A 15641-nucleotide genomic window follows, 5' to 3' on the forward strand; every position below is an offset into this window, starting at 1 on the left:
GACAGAGGGACATTCAACTCTGCGAGGACATGGCTAGTGGGAGCAACTGTTCAATCTCACCAATTTAGGCTTATGTATTGTAATGCACACAAACTGTGGCTGATGCTTAAATTATAATTTAATATTGCATGCTGGTATGTGATGGTTATGGTCAGTGCTTGTAAAGTATTGGATATATATACGGTGCCAGTAAGTGTTGGTGTGTGTATATATCCTCTCCTTCCCTGCCTGCTTTAACATCTGCCTCTCTTGCACTCCTACAGCAGCTCTGAGTCTGACATGGAGGAGGAGGACCAGGAGGATGAGGACCATGAGGAGGAGCAGCAGGAGCCCCCCAGCCCCTCAGACCTGGGAGGGGTACCCTGGAAAGAGGCTGTGGAGCTCCATGCTAAGCTGAAGACCGACAGCGACCCAGGGGCCGAGGGAGAGGACGGGGCTCAGGCTCAAATTGTTAGAGACCTAAAGGTGGAGGAGGAGGAAGATGATGAAGAGGAGGACGATGAGGAGGAATCGAGTGATGGTAAAATAGTTTAAAAAAAATGATGTGACAGTTTAAAGTTTACAAAGTGTGTCTACTGTATGTAGTTTATCTACAGTTTCAGTTTTCAGATGTCCTGTTGGAGTGCTGCTATGCTGTCATGAGATTTAAAAAAAAAAAACATTTTATGATATGTGCAATTTGGAATGTAGCAGGCCTGTCTAGTCACTCAGTCAGTGGGTTCTACAGTAAACTGGTGTCAGTGTTTTCCCTATGATGTCTTCCTCATTTGTATGTGAACATTCTGTCTTCATCTCAACTCTGTGACTATTGGTCCTCTTATCTCACTAAATCTGTTTTTTAGAGAAAAGTATACCTCTTTCACCTGTCACTGAAGTCATTGTTATCCTCATCTTCTCCGTGTCCTCCCCCCTCTCCCTGTCCTCGTTTCTTCCTCTGTCTGTCTGTCTGTCTGTCTGTCTGTCTGTCTGTCTGTCTGTCTGTCTGTCTGTCTGTCTGTCTGTCTGTCTGTCTGTCTGTCTGTCTGTCTTGGGGCATGTCTCCCCCTACTGGCAGAGGGGGAGTACTGCCCGTGGGAGAGGGAACTCCAGTCAGGCGTATGGCTGGAGAACCTCAAAGATGAAGAGGATACAGGTACATTTAAAGGTAGCACCACTGCCTGCTGATGGGGTTTGCACACTTAACGATGAGTGAAGGGACCTTCTCATTAATTAACTCTTGTGTTGGGTTTGTTTCTTTTTACCAGGATTTCTACTGCAGTGTTGTGTTGCTAATGTTTGAATTGTGGAATTTTGATAGAGATGGACGGTTATTTTTAATTCTGTGTTTTACATTCTCATGCTGAAATATTACTACCCGTTTTATTCTACCCCTTAACATTCTTCCTATTAACTTGTTTTCTTGCAACTTTGTTTTTGTAATAATCCACTTCTACTAAGAACATGTTCAGTGTCCCTTTTTTAGTCAGTCAACAGTTTTACCATGGCAGAGACTTTGTCTTTCTGATTTATAATATTTTACTGTAAAGCTGCTACTGTTGTTCCAGGACACTATTGCATGCAGCCTCCATCTCCTTCCTGTGGTAGATCATATTTCAACCGTACTGTCTCCTACTGGTCTAAAATCCCCTCTATACCTTCTCTCTCTTATCCCTCTCTTTTCCCGTTCTGTCCTGTCTGTTTCCCTTGGTGTTCCTACTCCCATTCCTCAACGACTCTCTCACACTTCATACAATATGGAACTCAAATCCACACACACCAACCATATACGGTCCACCCCCTACACCTCCATACAGCCAGATACCTGCAGATCCAGCAAGTGCTGCAGCCTGTGGATCCTACAGTCATTAAGAATATCAGAGGAGTTTCCGTGCTGTCGGAGGGGCCTCCTGCCTCAGCCTCCCAGCCCTCCTCCACAGGTAACCCAGCCCAGAGGAGCTGATCCCTGGGTACACTTCCCAGGCTGGCCCCTTGGCTCCCTGACTGTGGGTCTCCCAGTTGGGGACCAGTGTGTCTCATCAGACTGGCTACTGCTGTGTGTGTCTGGGCCAGGAGGACCAACCCTCCCACACTAACCAACCTCTTGTCTATAATCATCTGTGGTTTTGATTGTCCTGCTTTCTTTTTTTTTAGCATTAATGTTGTGTCTCAGTGTTGTCGTTAAGGGGTCTGGGGTTGTGACCGATGGACAGAGAGACACAGGTTTCACTTGGTCAGATCAAAGGTCACCAATCACACCCCGGGTTCCTTCCTTTATTTATCCCTTTTGTTTATTAATTCTGTTCATTTGGTTTGGCTTTGTTCTGTTCTGTTATTTCTTTCCCATGTGTCTGTTCTGTTAATATCCTGTCCCAACCATGTTTGTTTTAAATGTAGCCCCCGCCAACACATCCGCTCGTCATGAGGCTGTGCGAGTCTGGTTGGAGTCGGTGTCTGGAGGTAGTGCAGAGCGATATATGTGATCATTATATATGATGATCCCTATACCTTGGCTTACAGCTCTATTCTACTCTACCTTCCTTATAGCATGGCAGCACACACAGACACTCACTCACAAGCATGCATGCTGGAACTATACAACACAAGAGACCAACACTTTACCAGTTCTCACCACCCAACCTCGCTTCCCTGTACGTCAGATCATACTATAAAGTATCGGAGTAGAAGGAGATAAGTTATGGGGGGGCTATACACCACACTCACCAGGGCTGTTGCAAGCCTATGGTGGTCTGCCTGGCGTGCATGATGTCACTAGATGGGTAATGACTTGTGTGGGTGGAGTTGTCATTTCTCTGGAATTCTTGTTTTCCTCTGATATTAACAGTGGCATGTTTCTGAGGTGGGCTGACTCCTTTTTCAAGCTTTTGGGGCGGTTTCGTTCTTGACAAACACACAAAAAAACATACAAACTTGTAACATACTGTATAGTGTATGGATCTCACAAGGACCATTTGGACAGGAGGGATACTTTTGCTTTTCCACTTCAACATGGATGCCGTTAACACCTTGTGGATTTGCAATTTCTTGATGCAAGCGTTTGCATTTTCAGAAATGGATCAGTGCATGTCTGTCTCTAACCACCAATCATGTCATGGTAATATATGCTCTTTTTTTCCTTTGTTATCTGCAAAGCCTGTTGTGTGCAAATATATGTAAATGTTATGACGTGTCTATGAACATCTTACCACAAATCTCTTTTTATAATTGTCCCAGAAATGGACTTCTCCAAGGCCTAGTCATATGCTTTTCTCATTCCTGTCTCCATGCTTCATATTCGCCCAAAGGCCTTTTTCTTAAGTGTTTGTTTAACCTTTAGTTTCTTGCCTGCCCTGAGGTCAGAAAATGAGAGGGTTCAGATTAGACAGCTTTGAGGGAGTCTTGGACAGCTCTCTTTGGTTGAACCTAGGGCTGTTACGGTGACCGTATTACTGCCACACCGGCGTCACGAGTCTTGATGACAGTCGAATTCCATGTGACCGGTCACGGTAATTAGGCTTCTCCAAGCTCTGAGGCTGCTGATGGTCATTAGTAACCTACCAAACTTGTTAACTGCCTGGTACCCCTGCACTCTATTGTCCCTCTAATCACTCTGACATCAATGCAAATGTAATCGGAAATCTAATCAAACACTTCATGAGAGCCCATGAGCTCATGTTGCGCAACATTTCTATAGGCTATGCAATTGCGGGAGAAAACAGAGTGATGGCCTCTATTAAAAAGAGGAGTATCCCATCTTTCTATAGGCTAAGCCTACTACATTTATTTCTCAACTTTCCTAATGTTAAGAAAATATTAAGTACATTGCTTATCTTTACAACAGGAGTATAGCCTACCTGGCTGGCATGAAACTGAACCACAGGAAAAGCATCTTCCATTCGCTATTTAAGTGGATAGATTACATGTATTTTTTTTCCCGCTGCCCCTGTTTCGAGACAGGTGCATGATAATGGTCCAAATTTCACACACATATTATTTACTATATGTAAAGACAAGATTAAATCAAGAATGGTCTTGATGGGTGACAATATTAGCCTATCACTTGTGAATGATGCCCAGCTTAAGGCAAACAGAGCATGCTTTTTTTGCGAATTTATCAAATAAAGTCGCACACCTCATTTAGCCTAGCCCATAGGCTTATGTTTTTTGTTAAGGTTTGTATCACAACTAAAGTAGTCAAATAACCTCTTAAAATCAAGCACATTAATCCACTTTACAAGCGGTGTAGAGCCTAACTGGCATACATACGCAGTGCGTGAGTTTCAAGATAATTTTCACCATAAAAATAATTTTCATCTTTTATAATAAAAGCATCACGTGCATAATCGCGTTTGTGGTCACTTTTGAGAATGGTGTTTTCCTGCTAATGGAACATTTGATTATAGCCTACTGCCGTATGCGCATTGCTGCGCTTATAATGTGACAGCCTAATAGTTTATCAACATTTTAAGTTAAACGTTTTAGGTTAAACGTTCTCATCTGTTGTGTCAAGCTCATTGCTTCAAACAGGTTTTTTGATGCTAGTGGTTGTATTAATTTGGAATCTATCGCATCCCTACTATGTTTGGAATATTTATTTCTCGCACAGAATAGAATAGGTCAACTTTTCTACTATGGGGGATAGTAGATTGACATAGGCTAGTGCTTTTGCTGTTCGTTAGGCCTACTCATCTTGTTGGCTGACGAAAAGTAAATGTGGACCGTACTTCCAATATCCTCAAAATGCGCCTTGGAATTGGATAAGGACACACGCGGTTGCGTCCCCGATGTGTCTGTCTTCACTTGTAGCCTGTGAGAAAGACCCGATCACGTGACTGAGAGCCATGTGAGTGAGAGGTGCTTCGGCACGCAGCGGGAGAAGTGGCACAATGGCCACTGGCCGCTAAAGGCATGGATTTTTTTAGGAGGGTTTTCTTTTTTGCAGCTGGGAAATTCGAGGGATTATCAAGTGCTTGTCAAATTTGTGAATGAGAGACTGAAGTGTGTACAGCCTGTGCAAAAAACAAAGCTCAGCTCATGCCTTTAATGCAACTTTTTTCAAATCATCATTAGTCGCATCATGCAGCCTTTTAGAATGTATTAAAAATCTAAACATATAGCCCAACATTTGTATCACAACTAAAGTTACATAAAAAACTCTAAATTAAGCATATAGGAGCACCTGTTTCTTTGTTAACTTCTCTGGGATATGTGGGACGCTAACGTCCTACTTGGCCAAAAGCCAGTAAAAATGCAGAGCGCCAAATTCAAATAAATTACTATAAAAATCAAACTTTCATGAAATCACACATGAAAGACACCAAATGAAAGCTACACTTGTTGCGAATCCAGCCAACATGTCTGATTTAAAAAAGGATTTACGGCGAAAGCACACCAAACGATTATGTTAGGTCAGTACATAGCCACAGAAAAACACAGCCATTTTTCCAGCCAAAGAGAGGAGTAACAAAAAGCAGAAATAGAGTTAAAATGAATCACTAACCTTTGATGATCTTCATCAGATGACACTCATAGGACTTCATGTTACACAATACATGTATGTTTTGTTCGGTAAAGTTCATATTTATATCCAAAAATCTGAGTTTAGGCAAAATCTGAGTTCTGTCTCACTTGGCCAAAAGCCAGAGAAAATGCAGAGCACCATATTCAAATAAATTACTATAAAAATCAAACTTTCATTAAATCACACATGAAAGATACCAAATTAAAGCTACACTGGTTGTGAATCCAGCTAACATGTCAGAATTCAAATAGGCTTTTCGGCGAAAGCAAACTATGCTATTATCTGAGGATAGCACCATAGTAAACAGAGAGAAGCATATTTCAACCCTGCAGGCGCGACACAAAACGCAGAAATAAAAATATAATTCATGCCTTTGACGAGCTTCTGTTGTTGGCACTCCAATATGTCCCATAAACATCACAAATGGTCCTTTTGTTCGATTAATTCCGTCGATATATATCCAAAATGTCCATTTATTTGGCGCGTTTGATCCGGAAAAACACCGGTTCCAAATTGTGAAATGTGACTACAAAATATCTCAAAAGTTACCTGTAAACTTTGCCAAAACATTTCAAACTACTTTTATAATACAACTTTAGGTATTTTTTAACGTAAATAATAGATCAAATTGAAGACGGGATGATCTGTGTTCAATACAGGATTTAAACAAACTGTAGCTAGACTTCTGGTCATGCGCCTCTAACAAACAGGACACAAGTGACCCTGATTCAAAATGGCCGTACTTCTTCATTACACAAAGGAAAAACCCTCAACCAATTTCTAAAGACTGTTGACATCCAGTGGAAGCGGTAGGAACTGCAAGAAGGTCAATTAGAAATTCGGTATTCCCAATGAAAATCCATTGAAAAGAGAGTGACCTCAACAACAAAAAAATCTGAATGGTTTGTCCTCGGGGTTTCGCCTGCTAAATAAGTTCTGTTATACTCACAGACATGATTCAAACAGTTTTAGAAACTTCAGAGTGTTTTCTATCCAAATATACTAACGATATGCATATCTTATCTTCTGGGGATGAGTAGCTGGCAGTTGAATTTGGGTATGCTTTTCATCCAAACGTGAAAATGCTGCCCCCTATCCTAGAGAAGTTAACCGCTCAACACAGAACAGCCGCATATGCGGCCTCAAATCGTTTGGAGAAAATATCCTTTCTATTTTATTCAGCTACAGTATGTTCAATTGTATTCTTCATATTATAAAATAATGCCACGGAATTCTAACCAAATCTTGTCTGCTAAATTAACTAGTGTAGCCCACAGCCATATGGCATAGCCAGATCAGGACCTAACTAACATAAGTACAACGCAGAGTATGCTATTCTGTTCTTCTGAAATAGACTACATTTTCTTCATATCATGTTTCTTTAGACCTCTCAAATAGATAATGGATTTATTGTGATAGTGTAGGCTATATTACATGGATTTATTAGACTTTTTAAAATGTAGATATTCCAAAGTTCTGCATCAGTGGCTTGTAGGATATGCTAAATGTGTTTATGTTAATTAACGGTCAATTACAAAATGTAATGACTGCCACAGCCCTAGTTGAACCAGACTAAAAGCTCAGTTGGTACCCTGTTTAACTGTTTCCTCACTCTCCTGTGCCCTCAGAGAACTGTGAGGATGATGACCCGGAAGCAGAAGATGGCAGCCATGATTTTGAACTGGGCACCGAGATGGACCAGGGTATGCAACCAACCTTTTCAACAAATCTACTGTTTAGTTTTCTAATTATTAATTTAATACTAGAGTGAGGTTTCACAGAATGTGTATGAACAAATGTAATTTATGAGCTATGATGACAGCAAGGGTAAGACTGGTGAGATACATTATCGGGTTCAAAGATGTACTTGTTAGTACATTGTTAGGGCAGAGACATGAGGCATCTCATCATTATATACAGATCTCTGGTATAAGTGAGAGTTCACCAGGAAGTTACATCACACTTACCTCTCACCTCACACTACAGATAAAACAATTAGCCACATATTTTACCGGATGTATACATTTGAAGCATCTGGTTGGCATTTCCACTCACTACCAAATATGGTGAGGTATACTACCATTCAAAAGTTTGGGGTCACTTAGAAATGTCCTTGTTTTTGAAAGATTCCATTTAAATAACATCAAATTGATCAAAAATACAGTGTAGACATTGTTAATGTTGTAAATGACTATTGTAGCTGGAAACAGCAGATAAAAAAATAAATAATGGAATATCTACATAGGCGTACAGAGGCCCATTATCAGCAACCATCACTCCTGTGTTCCAATGGCACATTGTGTTAGCTAATCCAAGTTTATCATTTTAAAAGGCTAATTGATCATTAGAAAACCTTTTTGCAATTATGTTAGCACAGCCCAAAACTGTTGTGCTGATTTCAATAAGCAATACAACTGGCCTCCTTTAGATTAGTTGAGAATCTGGAGCATCAGCATTTGTGGGTTTGATTACAGGCACAAAATGGCCAGAAACAAAGAACTTTCTTCTGAAACTCGTCAGTCTATTCTTGTTCTGAGAAATGAAGGCTATTCCATGCGAGAAATTTCCAAGAAACTGAAGATCTCGTACAATGCTGTGTACTACTCAGAACAGCACAAACTGTCTCTAACCAGAATAGAAAGAGGAGTGGGAGGCCCCGGTGCACAACTGAGCAAGAGGACAAGTACATTAGAATGTCTAGTTTGAGAAACAGACGCCTCACAAGTCCTCAACTGGCAGCTTCATTAAATAGTACCCGCAAAACACCAGTCTCAACGTCCAGTGAAGAGGCGACTCCGGGATGCTGGCCTTCTAGGCAGAGTTCCTCTGTCCAGTGTCTGTGTTCTTTTGCCTATCTTAATCTTTTATTTTATTTGGCTAGTCTGAGATATGGCTTTTTCTTTGCAACTCTGCCTAGAAGGCCAGCATGCCGGAGTTGCCACTTCACTGTTGACGTTGAGACTGGTGTTTTGCGGGTACTATTTAATGAGGCTGCCACTGTATTTCTGATCAATTTGATGTTATTTTAATGGACAAGAAATGTGCTTTTCTTCAAAAACAAGGACATTTCGAAGTGACCCCAAACTTTTGAACAGTAGTGTACATTATCGAGTTCTAAGATATACTTATTGTCTATATTATTACAGAAGACATTCCCTCCGACGCGGAGGCTGAGGCTTGTCTACACCAGTCAGAGATCAGTGAAGCATTTCCTGAAGAGGACAAGAAGTCGGAAAGTCAGGGTCTCGCCTCCAGCATTGAACAATCTAGTGTCAGTCCAGTGAAGTTAGTTGGGGAAGTTGTGCTCTTGCCAGTCAAACCACCGACTCCACAGCCTGATTCACAGGTAAGAAATGTTGGTAACACTTTACATTAAGTTGCCCCTATTACTCACAATGTAGGAGTTACGTAGGCTTTACTATATAATTACATGGTTATCGTGTTGTTGCGAAATCAGTTATTACACAATTGGAACATGGAATGTGTAATTACACATTCACTTTCTGAAGGTTATTCCACATGTGTAACTTGATGTTATTGCACATTTTCTTGTTCCACTATGTAATTAATGTTTTGTGATTACATGTTTGAAAGTCACCTGTGAATTACAATGTTAACAACTCAAACCAAAATCTGACCTTGTTACATGTTACTACAAGGTGCCACTACCATTGAATCCACATGTAATACCAGAGTTGATATATATGCTCAGACCTGGTAACAACAATTGTAACAAGGAACACCCTGTCATTATTAACTACCAGTCATTTTCAATGTGTTTATTTTTATGTTATAACCTGGCTCAAAGGTTAAACCGAATCAAGTGTAACGTTAGAACAATATAGTTACATAGGATCTACTTGTAATTGTCATGTACCTACCCAGGAGCAAGCAACTTAATGTAACGTGAAACCCAGTAGGGTATAACCTTTATAATTACTATGTAGTTACAATGTAACAACCTTTGCGGACACTAGGCTAAACAGGAGAAATTAGGAGACAGGACAACATTAGGTATAAACCTTTTAGTTACATTGTACGTACAATCTTTAATAACCAACCATGTAATTACAATATTGTTACAAGGGATATGCACTTGGGATATGCACTGAGTGTACGACACATTAAGAACACCTGCTCTTTCCATGACAGACTGACCAGGTGAATCCAGGTGAAAGCTATGATCTCTTAATTATGTCACTTGTTAAATCCACTTAAATCAGTGTAGATCAGGTATTCCCAAACTGGGGTACGCCAAATAAAAATGTGATTGGCATAAAAAAAAATGAAAGGAATCTTCACTTTTTCAAACAATCATCTATATTTTACCAACGGGGCTATACATTTGGGTGAGGTTGTTTTCTCGCCTGAGTAGCCTCGTTTCACTGTCAAAAATAAAATTAAACCATCAAGTGTTCAGCAAAATAACAACAAAATGTCAAATACAGGTAGACTAGTCAAATAATTAACATCCAATCACATTAACCGTTACTCTCTCAAGGGAATTCCACTAACGTTCCGTATGTAGCCAAACGTAGCTGCTGCTCATTCCGTTTGCTCGAAAATTAATAAATGGTTAAAAAAAGTAAGGCCCGTGTCCATAGACACATACCAGCTCTACTGGTAGTACTGCTACTACCAGCAGTACTACAACTGCACCTGTCGAAGGCACAAGTTGTTCTGCTTCCACGAGCACATTCAATGCTAGCATCAGTAATCCTACATTTGTTGTTAGCCCAGCTAGCACGGACACTGACAGTTGTGAATCTGATGCAGTCGGAGAGATACTTCTCCCTTACCTGGGAAAGCACCGAACAACAGACGGGGATGTTGGACCATCGAAGAGGTGAAAATATGATGAGAACTATATTGATTTGGGGTTCACTTAACTTCACTAGGGTAGGGGGCAGCATTCTGAATTTTGATGAAAAGCGTGCCCAAATTAAACTGCCTGCTACTCATGCCCAGAAGATAGGATATGCATATAATTAGTAGATTTTGATAGAAAACACTCTATTTTAACAGTTTTGGAAACTTTAATGTCTGTGAGTATAACAGAACTGATATGGCAGGTGAAAACCAGAGGAAAATCCAACCAGGAAGTACTATTATTTTGAAAGGCTGTTTTTCCATTGTAAGCCTACCATACAAAGACTTCGGACCCAGTTCACGAGCTCCGTGTCTTCCTCTACATGTGGCCAGTCTTTAGGCATTGTTTCAGGCTTTTACTCTTAAAATTGAGGGAGATACATCACCTTCAATCAGTGGCCATTGGAAATTTCCATTCATCAGCCATGCGTCTGGTCGGGAACGCGCCTTACTTGTTTCTCCTTTCCTATTGACGAAGCTTTGGTCCGGTTGAAATATTATTGATTGATTATGACAAAAACAACCAGAGGAATGATTTTATACATCGTTTGGGATGTTTCTACTAACTTTTATTGTACTTTTTAAAAAACGTTTCGGTCTGGTATTGGTGAACGTGCCTTCTGCATTCGGATTACTGGACAAAATGCGTGAACAAAAAGGACTTTTGTGACACCTCTTCTTGTTTGGAAAATGGCTGTATGGGTTTCTGTGGCTAGGTGCTGACCTAACATAATCGCTTTGATTTGACAGGAATGTCAGTGTACTGCCATGGCCAACGAAGAGCCCGGATCTAAATTCCATTGAGCACGTCTGGGACCTGTTGTATCGGAGTTGTTGAATCTTATCTTCATACAAATATTTACACTGAAAATAAACGCTGTTGTCAGTGAGTGGACTTCTTTTTTATAGTTTATATTGGGAGTAGTCGCTTTCCTCAGCCACAGTGTGTTATATGTGCAAAAGTACTACTAAACCTTCACTCTTGTGCAGACATTTAGAAACAAAACATGCCAATTAAAAAAATAAGCCGCGGGAGTTTTTTGAGTGAGAATTAAGACGACTTTCGAGTAGTAAGACGTATAAAAACAACATATAACATTAATAAGAAGGTGCTAGACGCGTATTATATGGTGAGCTACCGAGTGGCTAGGACAGGCAAGCCCCATACAATTGTGGAGGACTTAATTCTTCCTACTGCTGCGGATATGGCTGGGACAATGCTGGGAGAAAAAGCCAAAAAACTATACATACAATGCCTCCATCAAACAACACTTTTTCACGACGCGTCAGTGACATGGCAGGAGATGTTTTGAAATTCGATGCGTTACAGCTGCATGGGTCAGCAGATATGGCGGGCCTGGCACAGGTCCTGGTATACAGTTGAAGTCGGAAGTTTACTTACACTTGGGTTGGAGTCATTGAAACTCGTTTTTCAACCACTCCAAAAATGTCTTGTTAACTAACTATAGTTTTGGCAAGTTGGTTAGGACATCTACTTTGTGCATGACACAAGTAATTTTTCCAACAATTGTTTACAGACAGATTATTTCACTTATAATTCACTGTATCACAATTGCAGTGGGTGAGAAGTTTACATACACTAAGTTGACTGTGCCTTTTAAACAGCTTGGAAAATTCCAGAAAATGATGTCATGGCTTTAGAAGCTTCTGATAGGCTAATTGACTTCATTTGAGTTAATTGGAGGTGTACCTATGGATGTATTTCAAGGCCTACCTTCAAACTCAGTGCCTCTGCTTGACATCATGGGAAAATTAAAAGAAATCAGCCAAGACCTCAGAAAACAAATTGTAGACCTCCACAAGTCTGGTTCATCCTTGGGAGCAATTTCCAAACGCCTGAAGGTACCACGTTCATCTGTACAAACAATAATACCCAAGCGTAAACACCATGGGCCCACGCAGCCGTCATACCACTCAGGATGGAGACGCGTTCTGTTTCCTAGAGAATAACGTACTTTGGTGCGAAAAGTGCAATCCCAGAACAAAAGCAAAGGACCTTGTGAAGATGCTGGAGGAAACCGGTACAAATGTATCGATATCCACAGTAAAACGAGTCCTATATCGACATAACCTCGAAGGCCGCTCAGCAAGGAAGAAGCCACTGCTCCAAAACCGCCATAAAAAAGCCAGACTACAGTTTGCAACTGCACATGGGGACAAAGATCGTACTTTTTGGAGAAATGTCCTCTGGTCCGAGGAAACAAAAATATAATTGTTTGACCATAATGACCAACGTTATGTTTGGAGGAAAAAGGAGGAGGCTTGCAAGCCGAAGAACACCATCCGAACCATGAAGCACGGGGTGGCAGCATAATGTTGTGGGGGTGCTTTGCTGCAGGAGGGACTGGTGCACTTCACAAAATAGATGGCATCATGAGGACGGAAAATGATGTGGATATATGGCAGCAACATCTCAAGACATCAGTCAGGAAGTTAAAGCTTGGTCGCAAATGGGTCTTCCAAATGGACAATGACCCCAAGCATACTTCCAAAGTTGTGGCAAAATGGCTTAAGGACAACAAAGTCAAGGTATTGGAGTGGCCATCACCTCAATACCATAGAAAATGTGTGGGCAGAACTGAAAAAGCGTGTGCGAGCAAGGAGGCCTACAAACCTGACTCAGTTACACCAGCTCTGTCAGGAGGAATGGGCCAAAATTCACCCAACTTATTGTGGGAAGATTGTGGAAGGCTACCCAAAACGCTTGACCTAAGTTAAACAATTTAAAGGCAATGCTACCAAATACTAATTTGAGTGTAAACTTCTGAGCCACTGGGAATGTGATTAAATAAATCATCCTCTACTATTATTTTGACATTTCACATTCTAAGATAAAGTGGTGATCCTGAATGACCTAAGACAGGGAATGTTTACCAGGATTAAATGTCAGGAATTGTGAAAAATTGAGTTTACATACACCTTAGCCAAATACATCTAACATTCCATTTTCAGCTGTATGTCTGTTATGTTTATGGGGGGTCAATTAAGGAAGACTTCCTCTTCTGCACACCACTGGAAACCAGGACAACATGAGAGGATATTTTTAAAGTATTGGACAGCTTTGTGACATCAAATGGCCTTTGGTGGTCAAGATGTGTTGGTATCTGTACTGATGGCGCAAAAGCCTTGACAGGGAGACATAGTGGAGTGGTAACGTGCGTGCAAGCAGTTGCTCCTGACGCCACTTTGGTACACTGCAGCATCCACCAAGAGGTGGATGCTCCACTCTTGCTGCCAAGGGAATGCCTGACAGCTTGAAATACGTTTTGGACACTACAGTGAAAATGGTTAACTTTGTGAAAGCAAGGCCCCTGAACTCTCGTGTATTTTCTGCACTATGCAATGATATGGGCAGCGACCATGTAACGCTTTTACAACATACAGAAGTGCGCTGGTTATCAAGGGGCAAAGTATTGACACTTTTTTTGAATTGAGAGACAAGCTTAAAGTTTTCTTTACTGACCATAATTTTCACTTGTCTGACCGCTTGCATGATGACAAGTTTCTCACACGACTGGCCTATTTGGGTGATGTTTTTTCTCACCCTAATGATCTGAATCTAGAATTACAGGGACTCTCTCTGCAACTATATTCAATGTGCGGGACAAAATTGAGGCTATGATTAACAAGTTGGAGCAATTCTCTGTCTGAATTAACAAGGACAACACACAGGTCTTTCCATCATTGTATGATTTTTTTGTGTGCAAATGAACTCAAGCTTACTGACAATATGATATAGCAAAGCACCTGGAAGAGTTGGGTGCGCAATTACGCAGGTACTTTCCCAAAATGGATGACACAAACAATTGGATTCGTTATCACTTTCATGCCCTGCCTTCAGTCCACTTACTGATATTTGAACAAGAGAGCCTCATCAAAATTGCAACAAGCGGTTCTGTGAACATTTTAATTTAATCAGATGCCACTGCAGATTTCTGGATTGGGCTGCGCTCAGAGTATCCTGACCTGGCAAATCACGCTGTTACTGATGCCCTTTGCAACCACGTACCTATGTGAGAGTGGATTCTCGGCCGTCACTAGCATGAAAACTAAATACAGGCACAGACTGTGTGTGGAAAATAATTTAAGACTGAGACTCTCTCCAATACAACCCAACATTGCAGAGTTATGTGCATCCTTTCAAGCACACCCTTCTCATTAACCTGTGGTGAGTTATTCACAATTTTCAATTAATAAATAAAGTTGTTTATGTAAGATGGCTAAATAAAGAGCAAAATTATTGATTATTATTATATTACTTGTGCCCTGGTCCTATAAGAGCTCTGTGTCACTTCCCACAAGCCAGGTTGTGACACAAACTCACACTAATTGTTATGTTTAATAAATGTATTGTATTGTGTGTGGCAGGCTTACAATGATGGCAAAAAACAGCATTTGAGAGTGCGCTGACCCTGGTGCTAGAGGGGGCACGCAGCTGGAGGTTGAGTGTTTGAAGGTGTACGGGACTATAAAAAGTTTGGGAATCACTGGTATAGATGAAAGGGAGAAGACCGGTTAAAGAAGCATTTTTAAACCTTGAGACATGGATTATGTATGTGTGCCATTCAGAGGATGAATGGGCTAGACAAAATATTTAAGTGCCTTTTGAATGGGGTATGGTACTAGGATCCAGGCACACTGGTTTGTGTCAAGAACATGTTATTTCTCCAACCTCGTGAAAGTGACAAACTGGCCCGTTTTCATTTTCGTCAAAAACAACTTTATATCGAAGGACTGTTAGACCGGATGACGTGTTTCTGAGCTTCGCTAGACAACGTCGCCATGACATCACCTACAAGTGTGATCAGGGATTTTTATTGGAGCATCAGTTTCTGCCTGTCTTTGACCTAAGCTTGTTGCCTTCCTTCCCACCTTTCGGACAACAACTCCCATTGTTAGGGCGGAGACATGACTAGTTAAATAAAGGTTAAAAAAAACATTTGATCTCCATACAGTTTTCTGTTTTCAAAATTATAATCTGTAACAAACTGAGTGTACTACGTTTTGTACCCTTTGCCAGAGTTAAGAAATGTGTTGTTTAGAAGGAGTGCAAGGGCAAATTGAGTTATTGCACACGTGCACTTCACAGAGTTGGCGTTCCCTAACGGAAATATGCAAATAAATGCTAGAACACGCCAATAGGATCTCACTAGCTCGTGCTTGGTTCTGCCCACTATGAGTTATTTGCTCCCATTGGAAACAACAGGCTCTGGTCTATCTTGGGTTAGTTATTACAAGTCTTAGCTCACACTCT

The 15641-nt window shown here is 40.9% G+C and overlaps 1 protein-coding gene across 1 annotated transcript in view; it reads left to right on the forward strand.

The window, feature by feature from the left end:
* The window catches only part of LOC120066430 (protein-methionine sulfoxide oxidase mical3a-like), a 124683-nt gene that overhangs the window by 79971 nt on the left and 29071 nt on the right, over positions 1-15641 (forward strand). The window contains exons 21-23 of the mRNA XM_039017790.1: positions 264-520; positions 7126-7200; positions 8644-8843. Coding sequence (XP_038873718.1) covers positions 264-520; positions 7126-7200; positions 8644-8843 — 532 coding nt within the window. The remainder of the gene's footprint in view (positions 1-263; positions 521-7125; positions 7201-8643; positions 8844-15641) is intronic.

The sequence above is a fragment of the Salvelinus namaycush genome, chromosome 21 (genome assembly GCF_016432855.1).
Source record: "Salvelinus namaycush isolate Seneca chromosome 21, SaNama_1.0, whole genome shotgun sequence".
NCBI lineage: Eukaryota > Metazoa > Chordata > Actinopteri > Salmoniformes > Salmonidae > Salvelinus > Salvelinus namaycush.